This window comes from Dreissena polymorpha, chromosome 4, assembly GCF_020536995.1.
Source record: "Dreissena polymorpha isolate Duluth1 chromosome 4, UMN_Dpol_1.0, whole genome shotgun sequence".
NCBI lineage: Eukaryota > Metazoa > Mollusca > Bivalvia > Myida > Dreissenidae > Dreissena > Dreissena polymorpha.
In genome coordinates, this window is record NC_068358.1 from 15,596,785 (window position 1) to 15,620,907 (window position 24,123).

Sequence of the window (24,123 nt, forward strand, 5' to 3'; positions counted from 1 at the left end):
GTGTCAAACTGTAGCTCTGTGGTATAGTACTCGAGGCCCCTGGTACGGGTCCACCTGTGACGACATTGGCATAATTTGAACATAGCTTCATTTGAAAAAAATGCTGTCGAATAAGTGGTTTATATTGACATCAGCAACATTTTTGGACTTTCTTGACCTTAGTGATTGAGTCATTTAAAACAAATTTCACCCCGAAAAAAAAAAACCGCTAAAATTAAGGTATCGCATAAAAGGTAAATGTGTTGTATTTATGATTAAAAGTAGAGAAACATATCCTGAAACGAATTCTTAGACTGATGCGCACAGTGAAATTGCTATTTATTGTATAGTTAACCCATGTATGCCTAGCGTCTAAAAAAAGGCCATGGCAAACAACGTAGACCCAGATGAGACGCCGCATGATGCGGCGTCTCATCTGGGTCTACGATGTTTGCTTAAAGGAATTTCTGTAAAAAATATTTTTAATATAGAAACAAATATGCTAGAGATCCCTAATTTTGGAAATAAATTGATCCAAATAAGAAGGATGGGAGAGTCCACTAGGCATAAATGGGTTAAATTTCGCAATTCCCGGTGTACATTTCTCCACGCTGGTCATTTGCGTGATGGGAATGACTCGTCATCAATTAATCAATGTTGTACATTCGCCGAAGCTCTGCTGAATATAAAAAGAGAACTACTGAGCCGATGGCCATTTAGTTATGCGGTCAATACGTTTTTGCTAGCGTGTGACGTCGACTTTATGCTTCTTTTTTAGTTTTCAAATATCAATAACTTCGAGATAATATAAGGAAAATATAGTTTAAAGCAACGAGGATCATTCGTTTTACCATATCTTCCCTGGTATGCATGACTCATATTGTGTTAACCTTAAATAAAATTACACGTAAATATAGACATGCGCCATGAAATTATAAAGGTTGTCCATTTTGCGCGCATATAACATCTAAGCAAAATAGTAAGATCAAATTTGTTTTGATTATAATATTTTTTGGTTATTTTATCAACATATAGTTGTGTGCGAACAAACTGACGTTGAGCTCGTGAAAAAAAGATCATTTAAAGTAGCGTGCGGTTATTCTAACTGGTCACAGAATAATAAACCCGAGTTTTAAAAAAGGTGATTTAATACTGATTTTTGGTATTAATTGTAATTTAATGGCAGTTGATTTTTTATTAAAGATAAGGGCATGGGTTCGAATCACGGCGACATAATGTGTTTTTGTTCAACTATTTTATCACTAAAGCTTTATTAAGCAATCAGGTTTAATCACATTTGAAAAACATGCCAGAATATGTGAATTACAAGCATAAAAACGATGATGGAAACAAGATTTTGATTTAATAATCGAAGTAAAAAAACGGTTACTGCGTATCGAGACGTTTTGGTTGTGTTTGTATTTCTATTCAAGCTTAGTAATGTTAGTGAAACAAAATACTCGTGTGTGACGTTATCACAAGAGCTTCGTTCTTAAGGTAAACAAAAAGATCGTAACCAGGCGACGCTCAATATGAGGGTATCGAACGATATTTTCCTGACATTTTTAGCTAACTTTTTGCATACTTAGGAAAGTGTTTTTAACCAGGCAAATCTGTCGTATTTGAAGTTGTGATACTTGATCAATCTAATTATAAATGGGGTACGTTACTTTAAATAGTTTTAACGGATAAATAATTATAATGTATCTTGCAGAAGACCGGCTCGTTTTTTAGGGCTGTAATATCGGTAAACTCTGTAACGTCAGACATTTACCTTGCGATTTGGGGCGACGACAGAGGGGGTTAATTAAAGTAAAGTGTTTTGATATTCATCTGCAAATTATGTTGCATATTATTAAAAGTTCCTCGAATAATTTGATGAAGGATAAAATACATAACGTGTGCTCCAAAATAAAGCATGCATGTAATATTTTGCGCAAGTAACTTTGTCGGTAAATACAACAGCCACAACAACAACAACAACAACTAATTGTTACTGTCCGCTCAAATGAAAATGATGCGATCGTAACAGTATAATGAGATGTAATAAACAAAACAAGAAAAACGAATATATAACATTTACTCCTTAGCTTCCGAATAAAAAAGTTGTTCAGTCTCTTAAAAATTAATGATGAAGTGATATCGTTAATTACCACCTAGTACACATATCTCAAATTGACTGTAATAGTTATGAGAAATAGTGACTTTATCTTTTTAATAAACAAACAACGGACACATCTATAGGGAACAATTTTTCTCCAAATTCAAACAAATGCAGAAATAAACGTCCAGCCAATTAGAAATAATGTTTTCATCCGGGCATTTACTTGCTCGCAAAATACCAAGCTCCCTGGATACGTGTTTCTGATTTTCCTATTGATATAAGATGTTTTGCAATATTCCATCACTTATTGTTTCCGTTATTTGCACTTTTTCTTACAAATAAGTATTTTTGATAGCCTTTTTTATTTTTCATTTAGTTCATTGTTCCTTTAAGATTTCCTTCAGCAGAAACTTCTCTGTATCTTGCAAAAAGACTTTCAACGCCGTCGGCGCTTTGATTAGGCTGAGCTTACTTTTGAACTATGTTTCTTGAGATATTTTACGGAGCTGAAATAATGAACGTCAATCGAATTGGACGAAAAAAAAAGGGACTGCGAACTCGATGCATATTTTAAGTTTAACAATAATTGTTGCAGTTGATGCTATTTAAATTTTAAAATAGGTTTAAACGTTCTTAAAGTAATAAGACGAAAAAGAAGTCCTATATGGCATGGTCTGGAAACATCCATAAGTATGCACCGAAACGTTACGGATCATCTCATCTTATTATTTTATTTTAAAACTACCATCTAAGATATAATTTCAGCGCCGAACGTCTTTACAAAAATGCATTCTAGTTATAATATAACTTAACTCGAAACTCAAGTAATCAAGTAGTGCAAACTACTTTTCACTATTATATGCACCTGTTCCATGTGAATATTTGTGCATATGACATAAACAAAAATGTAGGTCACAATAGTTTCAATCACAAAACAACACCGTCGAGTAAGGGCATTCATATTTTCGTATTTTTGTAAATAAGAGAGGAAAATTGCAGCGAGTTCCTACTAATAATTAAGGTCAATATGTGTTATTCACTTTTGAAATGCTGTTCATGACATGTGTGCATATAACATATTTATTAAATGAAGTCCCGTACTAACAATGCGCTCAAAATGTCTCGTATTTGCAGATCGGATTCATCAGTTTTATCTGCAAGCCCCTATACACGACACTGAGCGTTCTACTTCCGGGAACCAAGCGTCTATTGGACGGCACCATCACGTCCATGGACAAATGGAAGGTAGAAATGGAGGAGCAGAAGGCAGCCCGGGAAAAGGCGACAAAGGAACAAAGCGCAAGAGCGGAATAATAAATTTGGAACTATTAAATATTTACTTTTTATAATTTATATATTTTTATATAGTTTATATGAAATAAGTCGATATTTCAGGAATTTTAGAACGTTAATTTAGATATCATTTTTTTACGAGTGCATTAGAAGATTTACGATTGGCTGGAACGTGATTTAAATACAAGAAGTTAAAATTAATGGTCGCTTGTCTTTCATTTTTATTTCAGTCGTTGGTAAGTAGTATTATTCCGTCACACGCATGCGTGCCTGCACCACGTTTGTGTTTCCAAAATGCATCCACCACCACATTTCTGCAACTGCTATTTTATTTCAATATATTTAAGTCGATTTAGAGATAAGAGCAGTCGTACGCAAACCTTGAACATAGCAATATAGAATTTTGTCGGTGAGTAAACACATTGGCCCCGAACTAGTGTATGAAGTAACAATTGAGTATCTGTAGTAGAAGCAGTGTTTCGGAGGTGGTGCATGTTTACCTTAATCAGTACTTTAAGTATGATACAAAGCAAATGACAGGGTGCCTCTAAGCGTATTTTCCGTAGTCGGGGGGTAAATTGCAGTATTATCAAGAGTACCCTTGGTACTAAGAAGTACCTGAGCCGGTAACGACATGTAAGTGTTTTTACCAAGCTCCTTACAGAGATCTAAATAAGATCATGATCTGTCCTAGTAATAACCAAGCCCCTCTCCGGAATCTTAACTAGATTGGGACATATCCGTGTTTTCACCAAGCTCCTTACAGAGAGCTAAAAAAGATTATGATCTGTCCTAGTAACAACCAAGCCCCTTTCCGGAATCTTAACTAGATTGGGACATATCCGTGTTTTCACCAAGCTCCTTACAGAGATATTAATTAGATTATGATCTGTCCTAGTAATAACCAAGCCCCTTTCCGGAATCTTTACTAGATTGGGACATGTCCGTGTTTTCACCAAGCTCCTTACAGAGATCTTAATTAGATTATGATCTGTCCTAGTAATAACCAAGCCCCTTTCAGGAATCTTAACTAGATTGGGACATATCCGTGTTTTCACCAAGCTCCTTACAGAGATCTTAATTAGATTATGATCTGTCCTAGTAATAGCCAAGCCCCTTTCCGGAATCTTAACTAGATTGGGACATGTTCGTGTTTTCACCAAGCTCTTTTCGGAGATATTAATTAGATTATGATCAAGCCTAGTAATAGCCAAGCCCCTTTTCGGAATCTTAACTATATTGGGACATGTCCGTGTTCTCACCAAGCTCCTTACAGAGATCTTAATTATATTATGATCTTTCCTAGTATTAACCTAGCCCCTTTCCGCGTTGACTAGATTGGGACATGTCCGTGTTTTCACCAAGCTACATACAGATATCTTAATTAGATTATGATCTGTCCTAGTAATAACCAAGCCCCTTTCCGTAATCCTTACTAGATTTGGACATGTCCGTGTTTTCACCAAGCTCCTTACATAGATATTAATTAGATTATGATCTGTCCTAGTAAAAGCCAAGCCCCTTTCCGGAATCTTAACTAGATTTGGACATGTCCGTGTTTTCACCAAGCTTCTTACAGAGATCTTAATTAGATTATGATCTGTCCTTGTAATAACCAAGCCCCATTCCGGAATCTTAACTAGATTGGGACATGTCCGTGTTTTCACCAAGCTCTTTACAGAGATCTTAATTAGATTATGATCTGTCCTAGTTATATCAAGCCCCTTTCCGGAATCATAACTAGTTTGGAACATGTCCGTGTTTTCACCAAGCTCCTTAGAGAGATCTTAATTAGATTATGATCTTTCCTAGTATTAACCTAGCCCCTTTCCGGAATCTAAACTAGATTGGGACATGTCCGTGTTTTCCCTAAGCTCCTTACAGAGATCTTAATTAGATTATGATCTGTCCTAGTAATAAACAAGCCCCTTTCCGGAATCTTAACTAGATTAGGACATGTCTGTGTTTTCACCAAGCTCCTTACACAGATCTTAATTAGATTATAATTTGTCCTAGTAATAGCCAAGCCCCTTTCCGGAATCTTAACTAGATTGGGACATGTCAGTGTTTTAACCAAGCTCTTCTTAAAAATCTTAACTATATTGGAACAGGTCTTTATATTCACCAGGCTTCTTACAGATGTCTGTACATCTATATTGACCAAATTCCTAAGAGAAATAGTATTACAATTTAACATGTGCTTGTTTTTCTTTCCTTGGTACTTGATTTGCAGCAGCTGCCTAGTCCATTAATTAGCTCATGATATATTGCATTACTTTATAGCGGACAAGGTAGTTCTTGACCAGACTGGGGAAATGCGCAGGCAGGTTTGGAGCTATGCTGGTCGCATATAGCACGAGACTCTTTTTTGCATGACGATGCTCACATGGTATTTGAATAGTGTGACAGCAAATAAAGCTGATCTCAATTACACAGAAAGGAAAAGTCGTGAATTGTAAAGATACCGGTACTCTTGTTTGTTCCCTTGTAAGAATCAGTACTCTGTGTGTTAAGATATATCAACAGAACTAGTAGGGATTTGTGTTAAATCCCATCTTGATAACAAAACAGTGTCATGATAAATAATCTAAGCAATAATATACAGTTAAAAATCCACAATGTCAAAAGAGCTACGCATCAAATTAGTTAACACATTGGGCAAAGGTTGTTGCAGTTTTTCAAAGGGCCAATAGCTATATTTGTGTGGCAAATCTCAAGACATATTACAGGCTGTACAGACCATATAGGGATAATTGGCAGCATTATTGTGAATTATAATAAACAAACACCATTTAAGTTTCATGTTTGTTTAATAGAATGTGTTGGTAAAATACTTAACATGCATCATTTTTGAATGTAAACAAAATGTAAAGAAATATTTTGTATTTAAAATGTATACAGACATTAACATACCAATTACAAGTGTGTGAACTGTATTTGAATATCAAATTGTTGATAATATGTAATTTTAAAAAGGAATGTTTAGTAATTATTAGACGGATTCAAAGGATGCCAAAATTTGTGTAATGCAAATATATAGCAAGGAATTCTCTCAGACAACCTTACAGAATGGCCTGTTGACAGAATTTAAGAATGTCATAAATTCAGCCAGTCTCTGGGAGAACTGAGCTTAATGATTGAGCATAAATTATCATCAAAACACAATACTTTCCAACAAGACTGGATTGTTTGTAAAAAAGAGACTTCCTTTAAACAAAAAAGTCCATAAATTCAGAAATAAAAGTCTGCAGTCCAACCAGACAAGTATGGGATGATACTTTACGCACATAGATGCATAAGCCCAGGTTTACCCAGAGACCAGATCAATTATAAATGACCTTGATAACAACATTCAGGTTTAGTTTTCACAAAGATCCTGAGAGAAGACTAGATTTAAGAATTTCTTAAAAATCATTTCAATTTTTTTATTTTTAATTCAAACGGTTGCCAATGCATATATTAAGATTTTGGCAATATTTACTTATTTTAAACATGCTAATGTCAAAAGACTGAAAACAAAATAGACAGATACATTAGAAATTGTTGAATTAAATACATTTCTTTCATTTTTCCCTAAGGAGCTATGTTTATAATTGCTCTGATGGATCTGCATCAAATTTCAAAGTGCCATATGAATCACAGATTTTGACCATTACCTAAAGTGCAGGAAATGAGAAAAGTTGTGGTTTAAGTGGTTATTTGCATTATCTTAAAATTAATTTAATTATGTAAATAATAGTAGTTCATTAACAAATAAAAACAATAACAAATGTGCATGCACACAATAATGTTAACTCACTAGCATTGACTCCTCAAATAAATAAATAAACTAACACACACACAACAAGAGAAACATTTCAATAAGACAAGAGCTACATGGTTCAAACATCACAATGCAAATCATTGTTGACTTGTTGCCAAAACTTAACACATCACAGCAATCTATATCAAAAACACTTTCAGATAATTTAATGTTCACACAATTCGAGTAGCGTTTAATATAATTCAAGCAAAAAGATTTTTACCTAAACAAGAATTTCATACAATCACACTAAATTTTAACTTAATACCAGTCAATTTTCAAATAATCTGGATAGACTTCACAGACAAAATAAAAATAAAATTCCCAGTTAATTTGCAAAAACATCCCAGAAACATATCAAATGATCATATTCAAATTTGAAATGATCCCAATCAAATTTCAATTCATTCTATTTTAAACTCAAGCAATTCAAGTCAAATTTCAAACTTAAACTTAATAAACAAAAGTGGTGTGGCTTCATTAATCAGAAAAAGGGCAGATTTTGATTTAGAACATGTAAAATGCTCCCCGTTGAAAAGATCCCAGTCAAATTTGAAATGATCCCAGTCACATTTCAAACAATCCAAGTCACATTTTAAATGATCCCAGTCAATTTTTAAATGATCCCAGTCAAAATTTAAAAGATCCCATTGATCTTCCTTAATGAGCTTTCAGGAAGAGTGCAGCTCCACACTGGATCCAGACGGACTTGTTCCCACCACAAGGCACGTTCAGCTTGGTGATAATGCGATCCCGGTCGGCGCTGTAGTAAATGGGGATGGATATTGTCTCGTCTACACCATATGGGTCTGGTGCATCGTCCTGGAAATAAACATGCAGGATTTAATTACCTTAAGCATAGTTTATATGTTTGCTTCAAACAGTACTTAACCCTTTACCCCTTAGATACGTATTTTAACGCATTTGTAGTCTCTTACAAAGTTAAATTTAATTTAAGAGCTTTTTTACTAGTTTTAAAGGCTTCATTTCCAACCCTTAGATACTGATGAGCAGCAAACAGCATACAACCTGAACAGACTACGAGTCACTTGCAGGCTCATGGTTTAAACAGAAATCTCAAACCTAAATTCAAGCACTTTTCAAGGACTTTTCAAGGCCAAATTTTAATTTTTAAGGCCGAGAACCGTACGTTAGTTTCCTTTAAAAACTGCATTTTCAAACCAGATTAACATAGTAAATATCATTTTTTTTATTTGCTCAAACACATTACACTTATTCCACAATAACTCATACATGTTATTTCTAGTTATTACATAGAAATACAGGTTATCCATCCTTAAAGGGGCCTTTTCACAGATTTTGGCATTTTTTAACTTATTCATTAAATGCTTTATATCGATAAATGTAAACATTGGATCGTAAAAGCTCCAGTAAAAAATCAAGAATAAAATTAAAAAAAGGAAAAGAACATTGCCCGGACCAGGTTTCGAACCAGTGACCCCTGGAGTCCTGCCAGAGTCCTGAAGTAAAAACGCTTTAGCCTACTGAGCTATTCCGCCGAGTACATATACTTGAAGTATTTTATACCTTATATAAGCAATCTTCGTAGTTTCACAAAATTTAACGACAAAAACAGAACTCTCCAAATTATTCAATCGTTTTGCGTTGCAACGCTTTATAATTTTTAGGTTTTAAAATCGTCAAAAGATGCATATAATGGCTATATTAGACCATGGTAAATGTTCAGTATTACTGTTTCCTCACAAATATCATAACTAAAACGAAAATTTGCGAATCTGAAACAACTTTTTTCAATTTTGTCAATTTACCAAAGCGTGAAAAGATCCCTTTAACACAATGAGTGTCACATATGTACAGTACAGCCAACGCGGCTCAAACATAATCCGCGGCTACGCCACGGCCAGATTATTAGTACGCGGCCGCCGAATCGTGTGTTCACGCGGCGTATCGCCGTGGCAATCGGCATCGATCCGCGCAACGACGCAGAGTCTGTATTAACCTCGCGTAATTTCGCGAAGTAAATCCGCCGCATACGTACGCGGCAGATCGAGTGAAAAGATATCCACCTACATGTACATACATGTATGTGAAGCGTAGAATTAATTACGCGCAACTGTTAATGTTTCGTTCGATTATCATTATTAAATTTGTAATCCGAAACACACTTCCGAACTTTAATGCTAACGCGACCTTTGGCAAATTCTAGCGTCAAATAAACAGTGCTAAAATATCCTTTGTTTCATAAAAAGCGCGCGAAAATTATGCAGACATGTAGAACGTCGTTTGGAAAGTTTGGGTGTATTTTGTGTTGTATAAATACATGAACATCACGTCAAGCGTAAATCGCGTGTTCAGTTGAAAAAAAGCACCGATTAGACGTTATTTCATCATCTCTATAAATAGTAACACATGCCAAAATGTATTTGATACTTAAGGAAATATCGAGAATGTTTGTGTATCGTAAATATTTACCAGCATTTGCTTTAAAACTGGAATATACAGAATTATCGGGTAATTAGTAGCGATATTAACTGTATAATATGAACAAAATAAAACGTGTTTACATACACATATTCAAACAATAGTTATAATAAGCTGATAATTAACAAAACAACAAATACGTCGTCACCGTCTTGATTATTGATGTGACTTCAAGCTGCTAATTTTCTTAGCTTAAAGGGGCCTTTTCACAGATTTTGGCATTTTTTAACTTATTCATTAAATGCTTTATATCGATAAATGTAAACATTGGATCGTAAAAGCTCCAGTAAAAAATCAAGAATAAAATTAAAAAAGGAAAAGAACATTGCCCGGACCAGGTTTCGAACCAATGACCCCTGGAGTCCTGCAAGAGTCCTGAAGTAAAAACGCTTTAGCCTACTGAGCTATTCCGCCGATTACACATACTTGATATATTTTATACCTTATATAAGCAATCTTCGTAGTTTCACAAAATTTAACGACAAAAACAGAACTCTCCAAATTATTCAATCGTTTCGCGTTGCAACGCTTTATAATTTTTAGGTTTTAAAATCGTCAAAAGATGCATATAATGGCTATATTAGACCATGGTAAATGTTCAGTATTACTGTTTCCTCACAAATATCATAACTAAAACGAAAATTTGCGAATCTGAAACAACTTTTTTCAATTTTGTCAATTTACCAAAGCGTGAAAAGATCCCTTTAAATATAATAGCAAAATCAACATGCAATTAATTCATAAATCCACCATATGCTGGAGCCTTGACCACTTGTATGTGCGAAAACATAATTACGTGACAGTGTTTATGTGTGAAATACATACACTACGGGCGGGAAACAAACTTAATTGGCCAGACACATTAACTATGCTTACATGTATATGCTAAGACAATCCGCGCACAATACATTTATTATGATTTTAGTTATTATTATAATTGTTCTTTCAAAATTTGTTAACTACATGTAACTAAAAAAATTGAAGATTTTTTATTTCATGATGCGCATCGACTCGGCATCATGTCGCGGATCGCGGCATGCCTCGGCGGACAGATGCGAAGTTTCGCGGCGAAATGCGACTTGCCGCCGCAAACTGACGCGGCTTCAACGACTGAAGCGGCATCGACTCGTTTCGCCTTGCCGCCGCGGTTCGCGAAATACGTTTGTTCCGCATTGGCTGTACTGTATTTACATTTAAAAGTTATTACAAACAAACACATTGTCTCTTTCTATGCTCACATCAAACAGACTAGTTCATTACATTTGAACAGCAGTCAGTTACTACAACATTTTGTCTTTAACAGAATTGATTTCCTTTTCCAGTTCTTCCAGCTCTCTCCTCTTATTCAGTTAACCACCCTGGTTTGAAACGACACTTCCCCATCCCTGCGTTTTCACTCGCAAAAATTGATCACAATGGAGAACCTCTGACGTAGTACACATAATCTGCGACGTGTACACATAACGTTTCGTACTAAATAGTGTACGAAACTTATATTTCGTATTCAACTTTTTTTGCGCGAAGGAATTTATGATAAATTTTCATAATATTTCCCTTAAGAACGATTTAAGTAAAATAATTAAAGCGATGATAAAAGTAATTTTGAGCATAAATAAACACTTTCAAGGCTTTTTTACATGAAATAAGCACTTTTCAAGCACTTTTTCAAGGCCAATCTTTGTTCAAGGGCTTTTCAAGCCCTGGACTCGTTTTCAAGCACTTTTCAAGCCCTGTGCGAACCCTGAGGCTGTTCTGGTTTTATGCTGTTTGCACATATCCATTTTCACTTTGCCTCTGAGCGTGAAAGGGTTAAATGAACTAAAGCAAAATAGCCTAGCTCCATTGGGAAATAAAAAAAAATCCTTTTAAATTTTTTACTTTAAAACTCCCGCTGTTTTCTGCTTACGAAAAGATACCAAACTATTCATTTGATCATTGTTGACTTGTTAAAGAAATGTTTATGTAAAGTTCCAGAGACTCAGGACTTCTTTTTTAATTCGGAACAGTCCCTTGGTTTTTTCTAAGAAATTTTTAGACAATGGGCACCGACATTACATGTATTTATACAAACATTATCCTGGACAAGGTTATGCAATATGTCACCATTTTAATCATTATCAAAATAGACTATTGCCAAGCAATATATGTTCCCTACCTGCTCCACCATTGTCAGAATTTTTTTCTTTTTTTATATTTGTTGCCATAGCAACCAGAATTTTTGACGTAAAAAACAAAATGAAGTGACGTGCATAATGTCCATATTGCCATCTATCCATGTTTCAAGCTTCATGAAAAAATATTAAAAACTTTTAAAGTTATCGCAGGATCCAGAAAAAAACACCATTTTCAGCAGTATTTCCAGTCTATTTTCTGCCATAACAACCAGAATTTTTTACGTAGGAACAAAATGAAATGACGTGCATATTGTCCACATTGCCATCTATCCATGTTTCAAGTTTCATGAAAAAATATTAAGAACTTTTAAAGTTATCGCAGGATCCAGAAAAAAACACCATTTTCAGCAGTATTTCCAGTCTAGTTGTTGCCATAGCAACCAGAATTTTGTATGTAGGAACACAATGAAATGACGTGCATAATGACCATATTGCCATCTATCCATGTTTCAAGTTTCATGAAAAAATATGAAGAACTTTTAAAGTTATCGCAGGATCCAGAAAAAACAACATTTTCAGCAGTATTTCTAGTCTATTTGTTGCCATTGCAACCAGAGTTTTTGATGTAGAAACAAAATAAAGTGACATGCATAATGTCCATATTGCCATCTATCCATGTTTCAAGTTTCATGAAAAAATATTAAATTTTTTTTAAGTTATCACAGGATCCAGAAAAAAACACCATTTTCAGCAGTATTTCTAGTCTATTTGTTGCCATAGCAACCTGAATTCTTGTCGCAGGAAACAAAATGAAATGACGTGCATAATGTCCATATTGCCATCTATCCATGTTCCAAGTTTCATGAAAAAATATTAAGAACTTTTAAAGTTATCGCAGGATCCAGAAAAGTGTGACAGACACACAGCGAAAACCATAAGTCCCCTCCAGTTTCACCGGTAGGGGACTAATAAACAATTTAGATTAAAATATTTATATAAAAAAATCTCCAACATTCCAGAAAAAGGAATTGTATTAAAATGACATTATTTTAAATTGCAAATTATATTTCAAATTACTTTAAAGAAAAAACAAGGTGTTGCACCCTTCCTTGCCTGGTAAAGACCATAGCCATAGAAGCTTGCCAAAACAAACATGCTGGAATAATTGTTGGAGATTCACAGTGAAAATATAATATAATTTTAATATTGAGGCCAATAAACTGTGACCCAGGCCACAACACAGTGGGTAAGGTAGCTTGGGTGATATATGAGTGATGTGCGTGTGTTGGGATTGGGCGAGGGGTTTTGACATTCTCTATGACTCACCTTGACCCAGGCCACCACACAGGGGGGTATGGCGGAGATACTGGGGGAGTCCCTCTGGTTTTCTGACAAACGGGAGCCATCAAAGCTGCAGCCCTCAAGCTGCAGGCCCCCTATCTTCACATTGAACTTGGCCCCTTGCAGTGACCCCTTCCAGCTGCAGCAGAACTTGAGGCTGTCCATTGAGCAACCCAAGTCCCTGAGGAGAGGTGGGTAGAACATAGTGAACATTGGGGCACACACGTTTTACAATACTTGTATGGCATAAAAAGTTTTTTGTTTTTTTAATAATGTTTGTTTTGAAGACTAACATGTGTGCAGCTTATGTGAAAGAGTATGTAAACACATCATCCATGCAATACTCAAAGCTTTATAGGAAGCATTGGTGATGTTATATGAAACTTGTCATCTTGGGTTAACATGGTGCGGATGGAAAAACGACCTAAATATGCATGCCAATTGCTTTATGCATCTCAGCATCTACAAATGCATGAAAACAGGTAGACAACATGCGAGAGTTCTTTGTTAACTTTGCTTAATGGATATGTGTAAAGTGTTATACCAGATTAACCTCTGAAGTCCGCACAGGCTTATCAGAGACAACCCTTTCAGCTTTTAAGGTTGTTTTTTTTGTAGAAAGGATGTCTCTTATAACCAAAAAATAAGTTTAGGCAGAAAGTGTCAACCCTGATTAGCCAGTGGGGACTGAACAGGTTAATCAGAGACAACACTTTAAGCACATGCATTAAACCAAGTTTTCCAGAAAGAGGCCAATAATATAAAAGTGTGACAACATGTGATTGCATGTCCCACCTAGCAGTCTGTTGCCTGAGTGCGTTCAGGAAGGTGTCTGGCCTGAAGAGCTCTGAGAGGTCCAGTGTGTCCCGGAGCAAGGAACCGTTCTGGGCCTTGTCTACCCAGCTCTGTACGGCCACCGCCCGCGACACCAGCCCACTCAGGTACTGGATTGGGTCTTCAGGGCCGTCCCACTTGGCCTGCCAGGACAGCGGTGTCTGAAACACAGGGATGTTTTTTAATGTAAAACCATTTGAGCCACACTCATAAACAAGAGGGCCTGAAAGGTCCAAAGTCGCACACCTGAGATAACAAGATATTATTGGGACAAATCTTCTGACCAAGTTTCATGAAGATCTGAAAATAAATGTGGCCTCTAGTGTGTAAACAAGGTTTTACTATAGCCATATAAGGAAAAATGCCCCGCCCCCTGGAAGCCATGTTTTTCAACCAACCTGCATCATTTTTTAACTCTTCCAAGATATTATCGGGATGAATCTTCTGACCAAATTTCATGAAGAGCGGACAGTAAATGTGGCCTTTTGAGTGTTAACAAGATTTTACTATAGCCATATAAGGAAAAATGCCCCGCCCCTTGGCAGCCATGTTTTTCAAGCAAACGTAACCATTTTCGAACTCATCCAAGATATAAGGAAAAATGCCCCGCCCCTTGGAAGTCATGTTTTTCAAGCAAACATAATTATTGTCATACTCATCCAAGATATCATTGAGACCAATCTTCTGACCAAATTTCATGAAGATTGGACAATAAATGTGGCCTCTTGAGTGTTAACAAGGTTTTACTTAAGCCATATATAGCCAAATAAGGAAAAATGCCCCGCCCCTGGTGGCCATGTTTTTAAAGCAAGCAAAACCATTTTCAAACTCATCCAAGATATCATTGGGACAAATCTTCTGACAAAGTTTCATGATGATCGGAAAATAAATATGACCTCTAGAGTGTTAACAAAGTTTTACTAAAGCCATATTATGAAAATTGCCCCGCCCCCAAGGTGGCCATGTTTTTTAACCAACCTGCATCATTTTTGAACTCGTCCAAGATATTATTGGGATGAATCTTCTGACCGAGTTTCATGAAGATCGGACTATAAATGTGGCCTCTAGAGTGTTAACAAGATTTTACTATAGCCATATAAGAAAAACTACCCCGCCCCTTGGCAGCCATGTTTTTCAAGCAAACGTAACCATTTTCGAACTCATCTATGATATCAATAAGACAAATCTTCTGACCATATTTCATGAAGATTGGACAATAAATGTGGCCTCAGGAATGTTAACAATGTTTTACTATAGCCATATAAGGAAAAATGCCCCGCCCCGCTGGCGGCCAAGTTTTTCAACCAAAGGGCATCATTTCTGAACTCGTCCAAGATATTATTGGGATGAATCTTCTGAAGAAGTTTTATGAAGATTGGACAATAAATGTGGCCTCTTGAGTGTTAACAAGATTTTACTATAGCCATATATAGCCATATAAGGAAAAATGCCCCGTCCTTTGGCAGCCATGTTTTTAAAGCAAAGGTTACCATTTTCAAACTCATCCAAGATATCATTGGGAAAAATCTTCTGACCAACTTTCATGAAGATCGGCAAATAAATGTGGCCTCAAGAGTGTTAACAAGGTTTTACTATGGCCATACAAGGAAAAATGCCCCGTCCCCTTGCAGCCATGTTTTTCAACCAAAGGGCATCATTTCTAAACTCGTCCAAGATATTATTAGGATGAATCTTCTGACCAAGTTTCATGAAGATCAGACAATAAATGTGGCCTCTAGAGTGTTAACAAGATATTACTATAGCCATATAAGGAAAAATGCCCCGCCCCATGGCAGCCATGTTTTTCAAGCAAACGTAACCATTTTCGAACTCATCCAAAATATCATTGAGACCAATCTTCTGACCAAATTTCATGAAGATTGGACAATAAATGTGGCCTCTAGAGAGTTAACAAGGCAAATGTTGACCGCACACGACACACGACGGACAAAAAGCGATCACAAAAGCTCACCATGAGCACGTTGAGCTAAAAACAGGGCTAAAAGCATGTGCCCTAAGTGTTGTCCCCTTATAATAAAAAATGAGGCTCGCTTAGATAAAACAGGCTAAATGCACACTTATAAAGTGTCTTCTCACATTAGCCTGTGCAGTCTGCACAAGCTAATCAAAGACAACAATTTCCCCTCTTATTGTATTTTTCGCTCAAAGGAAGTCCCTCTTTTAAAAATCCAGTTCAGGCAGGAAGTATCATCTCTATGCAAACTGCACAAGCTTATCTAGACTAACACTTTACGTGCGTGCATTAAGCCAATTGTTCACTAAGTGTGGCACATTTGTATAAGACGGACATAAATTAATGTTTGGTAACATTCCTTGTTGCTTTATTAATCACCTATATTGTGAACCTGTCATATTAAGATTTTCTGTGGTCATGGAACTACATGACATATTTTGCAAATTCCTTTTTCTTACTAATCCCTTATTTAATCTCTGATAACTGTAATAAAACTTATAACATACCAGGACCACAAACATCATCATGAAATAACATTAATTGACACATTGATTACAGGCCGCACACTGCACAGGTTTATCTGGGACGACACTTTACGCACATGCATGAAAGTCCATTCTCACCAAGTGAGGCTCAATTCTTTTGATAAATAATTTCATTCAAATAAACAAACCCATTCATTGATAGTAAGAAACTGTTGATTAAGCAGAGCTGCAGCGAGCTACCATACATCCTTACTGGGCAGCTGGGTACCACATATGACCTTGCTGAGAGACGTATTTGCATGTGCCTAAAATGTCATCCCAGATAAGCCAGTGCAGTCCGCACAGCCTAATCAGAGACACCACTGTACACTTCTATGGTATTTTTTATTTAAAGCAAAACCTTTTCTCCGTGAAAATCCCATTAAGGCAGAAAGTGTCGTCTCGCATGTATTAAACCAAGTTTTCCAAGAACGCCGATCAATTTCATTAAAAATAAAAACATTTTCACTTATTATTAGTACCTCTTGATTGAGCAGCGCTGCAGCGAGTTCCTGCACATCCTTACTGAGCAGCTGGGTCCCCCGTATGACCTTGCTGAGAGAGGCCAGGGTCTGGTGCACCGTCTGTACCAGCTTGATCGCGTTGAACCGTTCCAGTAGAATGAACGAGATGATCGGGGACTCGCTGCCAGATTTCTCCACAGGGGGCGCCACCTTCACCTGGATCAGGTTCACGCCCTGGGGAGAGGAAACAGTTTAAACTAGAACTGGTTGCAGAAGTAATGAATACCCCCCTTACGCGGCATGTCATTATAATTATGTTGCAAGTTGTAGCAATGACAATTTTGACACTAGGACACAGACACTTTTGACTCCAGGGTCATATATTGAAAACAAAGATTTTCGAGAACTACAATAGAATCTTTAAATGTTAAACCTTTGGGACTTCAGGTTTCTAATGAAAAGAATTTTTAAGTTATTGAGCTAAAGTGTAGACGAATAACTTGACGCCCTGGGTGTGGCAAGTTCTGATCCCAGGGTCATGATTTGATGAAACCAAGTACATGGCCAATTATGTAACCAATCTATTATAACACATCTGGATGTTGTGGTTTTAGAGATGCATATTTTTTCTAATAACGTCCTTAGTAACAAGGAGTTGTCATGGCACAGATTTTCTTAAGTCCTCCATCAATATTATCAGCTACCCGAGTCTCATAAAGATTGTGTCATAAATAAGTGGTCATAAGTAAGTTTTAAGTCCGTCTATAGTAAGTACATGTTTAGCTTGAATTATTCCATCAACAGTTTGTAGAGCTTTAACTATTCCATCAATATTAAATATAGCTTCAAGTATTCCATCAACTTCACAAATAGCTTGAACTATGCCATCAACAGTCAAGCTAAGACTTAGAATGGCTCCACAGGAAAACTTTTTCTTAACCTCTATATGTACACAAAATCAATTCAAGACTAATTCAGTAGTACCATGACAATTGTCTACTTGATACTTTGTATAAGTTGTGTTCTGTGAAAATTGGGCAAATGCATGCGCGTAAAGTGTCGTCCCAGATTAGCCTGTGGAGTCTGCACAGGCTAATCAGGGCAAAACTTTCTGCTTTTATGGAATTTTTAGTTTCAAGGAAGTCCCGCCATACAAAAAATCCAGTTAAGGAGGAAAGTGTCGGCCCTGATTAGCCTGTGCGGACTGCACAGGCTAATCTGGGACGACACTTTACGCACATGCATTTTGCCCAGTTTTCTCAAAACAAGACACTAATGTTCACGTACAGAGTTGAGTTTCTTCCACATGTTGAGTATTAAAATGATTATTATCTACTTGATACTAAGTGAAATGTTCACATACAGAGTTGAGTTTCTTCCACATATTGAGGATGGGTCCCAGCTCATTTGCCCACACCTCCTTGTCAAACTTGCTGGCCTTTACATTGGCCCGCTGCAGGACCTTCAGCTGGGAGATCACCTGACTGCTGATGATACGCTGGGCCGACCGCTCGATGTTCTCTGGCAGTCCAAAGTAGGACGGCTTGTCAAACTCTGGCAGGTCGTGAATCACATCAGTGTAGTCCTAGAGAATTGTGAATGTGAATCACATCAGTGTAGTCCTAGAGAATTGTGAATGTGCCGTACTAACATATACAAATCGTGAATCACATCAGTGTAGTGCTAGAGAATTGTGAATGTGAATCACATCAGTGTAGTCCTAGAGAATTGTGAATGTGAATCACATCAGCGTAGTCCTAGAAAATTGTGAATGTGAATCACATTAGTGTAGTCCTAGAGAATTGTGAATGTGAATCACATCAGTGTAGTGCTAGAGAATTGTGAATCACATCTGTGTAGTCCTAGAGAATTGTGAATGTGAATCACATCAGTGTAGTGCTAGAGAATTGTGAATGTGAATCACATCAGTGTAGTCCTAGAGAATTGTGAATGTGAATCACATCAGCGTAGTCCTAGAAAATTGTGAATGTGAATCACATTAGTGTAGTCCTAGAGAATTGTGAATGTGAATCACATCAGCGTAGTCCTAGAGAATTGTGAATGTGAATCACATTAGTGTAGTCCTAGAGAATTGTGAATGTGAATCACATCAGTGTAGTCCTAGAGAATTGTGAATCACATCTGTGTAGTCCTAGATAATTGTGAAAGTGCCGTACCGATTGATACAGGTTGTGAATCACATCAGTGTAGTCCTAGATAATTGTGAATGTGAATCACATCAGTGTAGTCCTAGAGAATTGTGAATGTGAATCACATTAGTGTAGTCCTAGAGAATTGTGAATGTGAATCACATTAGTGTAGTCCTAGAGAATTGTGAATGTGAATCACATCAGTGAAGTCCTAGAGAATTGTGAATGTGAATCACATCAGTGTAGTCCTAGAGAATTGTGAATCACATCAGTGTAGTCCTAGAGAATTGTGAATGTGTCGTACTGATTTATACAGGTTGTGAATCACATCAGTGTAGTCCTAGAGAATTGTGAATCACATCAGTGTAGTCCTAGAGAATTGTGAATGTGTCGTACTGATTTATACAGTGAAGTGTGACATATTTGTATCTCAAGTTGAATTTGTATTGAGGTATATATATAGAAAATAGTGGTAGTAAACAGTACACACTTTTGTAAAGTATATATATAAATAAAGTTTTTAATGCAGACAGCAAATGATGATATAAATAGGTAGGTATTCAACAGATCAAAACCTAACCAATTGTATTTGCCCATCTCAAACATGTATTGAGAATCATCATTAACAAAATAAATAAACATCTGGATCCCAAATTATATCTAAAATTAAGATTTATTATAAGAACATTTGTAATCCATGACCTTGAAATCTGACATACCCGAAAGTTGGTCGAGGTTGGCAAACGCAGAGGTCCCATACGTTTGTTCTTGGCCCCAGGGGCAAGATTTGATGGGTCAAAGAACTGCTCCAGGTAGGATATCATCACACTGGTGTCAAACGGGTTGTCCATCCTCCCTCCGTAGATTGCCAGCTCAAACAGGCCGTGGATGAAATTCCAACGCACTTCCTGACCTAAGGAAAAAAGGCACAAAAGTTTATTTTTTTCCTAACCTAAGGAAAAAAGTCACAAAAGTTTATTTTTCAGGCTATATAAACATTCACTCACCTAATTTATTTGACAAATATCGAAAGAATAACATAACAATATGTTTATAGTTGTATTCAAGTATCCGAGTGTTGTCATACTGAAAAGTGATGGTACACAAAGAAATAGACCAAAAGCTATCTGCAAGACGACTCAGGCATAGTGACAGGAATTCACTGCGTAAATTTCCAAGTGTATAATTGACACACTGGAAAAAAAGGACTTAATTTATGTGCGTAGAGTGTCCAATTTAATGAAACGTTTACTGTAAAATGAAGTTTCTTTAATACAGTCTAGTCTAGGCAGAAAGTGTTGTCCCTGATGAGCCTGTGTTTAGCTATGATTTCCCATTGGTAGGCACAATTCATGGTGTTAGCTCTAGACAAAACATTATAATCTTGTTAATAATCATACAGATAATAATTAAAAAACGAAAAAATCTGATGAGACGTAAAATAACTGCATTAATAAATGGCGGGCAAAAGAACCTTTTCAAACAGGAATAGAATCAGTCAAAATACATAACTATTGTGGTAATTATTGGCATTTTGTTCTGCTTCAGGGCACCAAGAATAACATACTTTGTATGTCATCAAAGGGAATACAAGCAAACCCACCAGAGCAGAGTCTGTCAATGATGTCGGCTCCTGCCCTCAAATCCGAAAGCGAAAACTCATAGAATTTGGTCCAACCCTGGAATGAAACAAAATGTTACATGGGATACAACTTGTAAATAATTTTCATATGTTTTAGATCTCATTCTGCTTTCAAAAGTCATGTTATTGGTGCCTGACCACAAAAGTTTTGGGTAATCAGGCCCTTGCACTTAATTTTTTGAGTATACAGGCTGTGGCCTTTAAAGCTTTAACCCTTTGCATGCTGGGAAATTTGTTGTCTGCTAAAATGTCGTCTTCTGAATTTCTAAAATTAGCATTTTCTTCGATTTTTTTCATAGAATACTATCAGCATAGCAAACAGTTTGGATCCTGATGAGACGCCACGTTCTGTGGCGTCTCATCTGGGTCCAAACTGTTTACAAAGGCCTTCAAAATTCGCTTCTGCACTGAAAGAGTTAAGAAATCAGGCCCTGAAAGTTAAGTTTTGAAAAATTGGGCCCTGACAATTAAAGTTTGCGTACTTTTGCCCTGGAGTTTCCTTAAAAAAGGGGATTCCTAAGTACTCCAAGTCCAGCCAGCCTACCTGTGGTATGTACATCCTGCGTTCTTGTACCACTGCATGGAACCAGGCCAGCACAAACAGAGCCTGGGACCGAACGATGTTACCTCCCTTGGCTACATACTCGGGACTCCACGACTCGTAGGTTCGAGTCAGGTTCCGCTTCACACCAGGTGGTGCCTGAAATGGACATTTAACATTAGTACATTACTTAATATCTACTAGAATGCTTTTATTTTCCCGTTTCTGGCGGAAAGGTGGAGATCATTCAGTTAGGTGATTATGCAGCAAAAAAGGGGAGGGGTGTTATTGTAGATAAGCATTATTTTTATGTTTATATTTACTTGGACAGAGAGAAACAATGACTTTGATCAATAAGTGTTGCTAAAATTGCTTGGATTGTTTATGAAAATTCCTCCATCTTACATATTTTTTGTCATATTGGTAACTTGGTTTCATTATTTATATTTCACAATACAGCATTAACATTGACATGAAAATTTAAAGGTTACCTTCCAGTAAACCTCTCTCTATTCAACACTATTCTAGTTTCCTTATTTTAAGCTTAATACCTGTGCTTAAAGTGCCGCCATCAATAAGCCTGTGCAGTCCACACAGGCTATTCAGAGACGATACTTTACACTTTAATCTTCTTTGCAAAAATCCATTTTAGACAGAAAGTGTCGTCCCTGATTAGCCTGTGCAGACTGTACAGGCTAATCAGGGACGATACTTTACCTACATGCATTGAGCCCAGTTTTCCCAAAAAGAAGCTAAATTGTTACCTCATATGTGATCTTGAGGCTGGACTGTAGAAGGATGGTGGGGAAATTGGGATGCACCTCTGCTGTCATCCACAGTCGGAAGTCCTTATGGGGCTTCAATGTGTTGATCTCCTGCAATATACAGAGGTACACAGGGGTTGGAAATGGGTATGTACATTTGTAAAAATTATGTTTCATGTGCTCAACATACCATAACATACTACCTATTCTAACACACAGTTCGTTGTTTAAAGGCATCATAATTGCATGCACAAACAAGAGATGTGTTTGTCAGAAACACAATGCCCCTAATGCACCGCTTTGCTTGTTTTTGACCTTTGACCTTGAAGGATGACCTTGACCTTTCACCACTCAAAATGTGCAGCTCCATGAGATACACATGCATGCCAAATATCAAGTTGCTATGTTCAATATTTCAAAAGTTATTGCAAAACTTTGCTGTAAGGTTAAAGTTTTGGGACAGAATGACAGACAGAAAGAAAGAAAGAAAGACAGACAGGCCAAAAACAATATACCCCCGATCTATTGATCCGGGGCATAAAAATGAGAAACATATTACAAATCAAATCGTACAAAAATGGGTTTTATGCCTATGCCACCAGTGTAGCTCCAGACCAATCTGTGAAGTCTTGGTTTTAAGGTCTCATTACAGAACAGGGAATCTCCTGACTAGACTGCATGGATGTGCAAACTCAGTTGGTGCCACACTGACCTTATACGGCATAAGACCCATTTTTGCATGATGCATGTCAAATTACTCCAACATATGGCATCCAAGCACTGACCTAAACAAACTATGAAGTAGTGTGTGATATTGACATCTTCTCTAGTCACTAGGCAAAAACTTTTGTCATATAAATTGTGAACTTAAAGTGAACGTACCTTTTCCAGGACTGGCAGCCAGACCGTGACCAGGTGAAGGTTCTTGAGACACAGCCAGTCTCCACTGCGGGAGCACTCTCTCAGCAGCTGCATAGCGATGTCTGATTGACCTTGACCCATAGCAACCTGCAGAATGATATACATTAACATGAAGGTCAGTATATTGTCATATATATAACATCACAACTTGAGGTAGAGCTAGTCCTCACTGAGGGTGGGGTGTCACTCCCTTATCAACTGCATTGGAATGTCAGACTGACCTCTGACTTTAACCCATATCAAACAGCAGAGAGATGAAAACATGGAGGTCATTAACATTTAAGTAAATGTTAATAACAAAACTCTTGAATGCAAACAAATATTATTTTAGGTTTGGTTTATAAACAAATTTTTTAAATAAAATTCATTTTAATTATTAAATACTTACCTGTTATCGTATGCTTATACTTTCCAAGGGGAAATAACTCATCCGGAATTTTAACTGGGAATCCGCCACCTCAATACCGTAATACAGGCCAGGTTAAACATAGTGCAATGCAACCTAGCCAAAAATCGGTAACCAACCCTCAATATTCTTTCAATATATATACAAAAATATTAATCGAATAGCGGGGTGGGAGGTGGGACTTACCGATAACAGGTAAGTATTTAATAATTAAAATGAATTTTATTTAAAAAATTTGTTTTAATGTCATAAATACTGACCTGTTATCGTATGCTGATTTTGCAGCTGCGGTGGGAAGGTTCGTATATATTTTCCCAACACAGTAGAACCCATAAACAGGGTTATCAGCTAATGATATCAAGTAATCTTCGTTAAAACGGTATTAATTATGACTTCTCGGACAGAGTAATATGTCTATGTCGTAAAGAAGACACTACCGTTAGTGAAACCACAACAAGCCCAAACGTATACAAATTGTATTGTTGGCACTTCTGAAAACGAAGATAAAAAGATGACAAGGTGGTCGGATTCCTCCAGTAAACAGCTTAGAGCACGTCAAAAAGTGGGGTGTGATTAATATATGCCCACAAAACAGACAGAGCTCTTAATTCATGCGGTCAGATCCTAAAAAGGAATGAATCCTTAGATAGGATAAGATTAACTTTCCTTAGTCGAGGTCTAACCCCGAGAAATAGAAGCCGCAGACACATCTCCCCCCCCTTTTTTTTGGGGAAATGAAGAGTGTCTTTGAGAACCTCGAATGGACTTCTGACTAACACTGCTGAGATAGAACTTCAAAGCCCTGA

The 24,123-nt window shown here is 36.8% G+C and overlaps 2 protein-coding genes and 1 long non-coding RNA gene across 3 annotated transcripts in view; 1 reads left to right on the forward strand and 2 right to left on the reverse strand.

The window, feature by feature from the left end:
• LOC127876337 (cAMP and cAMP-inhibited cGMP 3',5'-cyclic phosphodiesterase 10A-like) overlaps positions 1-3,577 on the forward strand; it is a 46,480-nt gene extending 42,903 nt beyond the window's left edge. The window contains exon 9 of the mRNA XM_052421443.1: positions 3,218-3,577. Within this exon, the coding sequence (XP_052277403.1) occupies positions 3,218-3,397 (180 nt within the window). The 3' untranslated portion in view covers positions 3,398-3,577. The remainder of the gene's footprint in view (positions 1-3,217) is intronic.
• Positions 3,578-6,167: 2,590 nt separating this feature from the next.
• The window catches only part of LOC127877136 (cytoplasmic dynein 2 heavy chain 1-like), a 127,184-nt gene continuing 109,228 nt past the window's right edge, over positions 6,168-24,123 (reverse strand). The window contains 10 exon segments of the mRNA XM_052422781.1: positions 6,168-8,000; positions 13,082-13,277; positions 13,892-14,091; positions 16,912-17,127; positions 18,257-18,478; positions 19,763-19,956; positions 20,647-20,722; positions 21,230-21,385; positions 21,991-22,101; positions 22,873-22,998. Of these exon segments, the coding sequence (XP_052278741.1) occupies positions 7,839-8,000; positions 13,082-13,277; positions 13,892-14,091; positions 16,912-17,127; positions 18,257-18,478; positions 19,763-19,956; positions 20,647-20,722; positions 21,230-21,385; positions 21,991-22,101; positions 22,873-22,998 (1,659 nt within the window). The 3' untranslated portion in view covers positions 6,168-7,838.
• On the reverse strand, positions 8,555-10,338 carry LOC127877137 (uncharacterized). Its single transcript, XR_008048259.1, has 2 exons — positions 10,084-10,338; positions 8,555-8,726 (listed from the first exon to the last, which is right to left on the reverse strand). It is a non-coding gene; the product is annotated as an uncharacterized LOC127877137 (long non-coding RNA).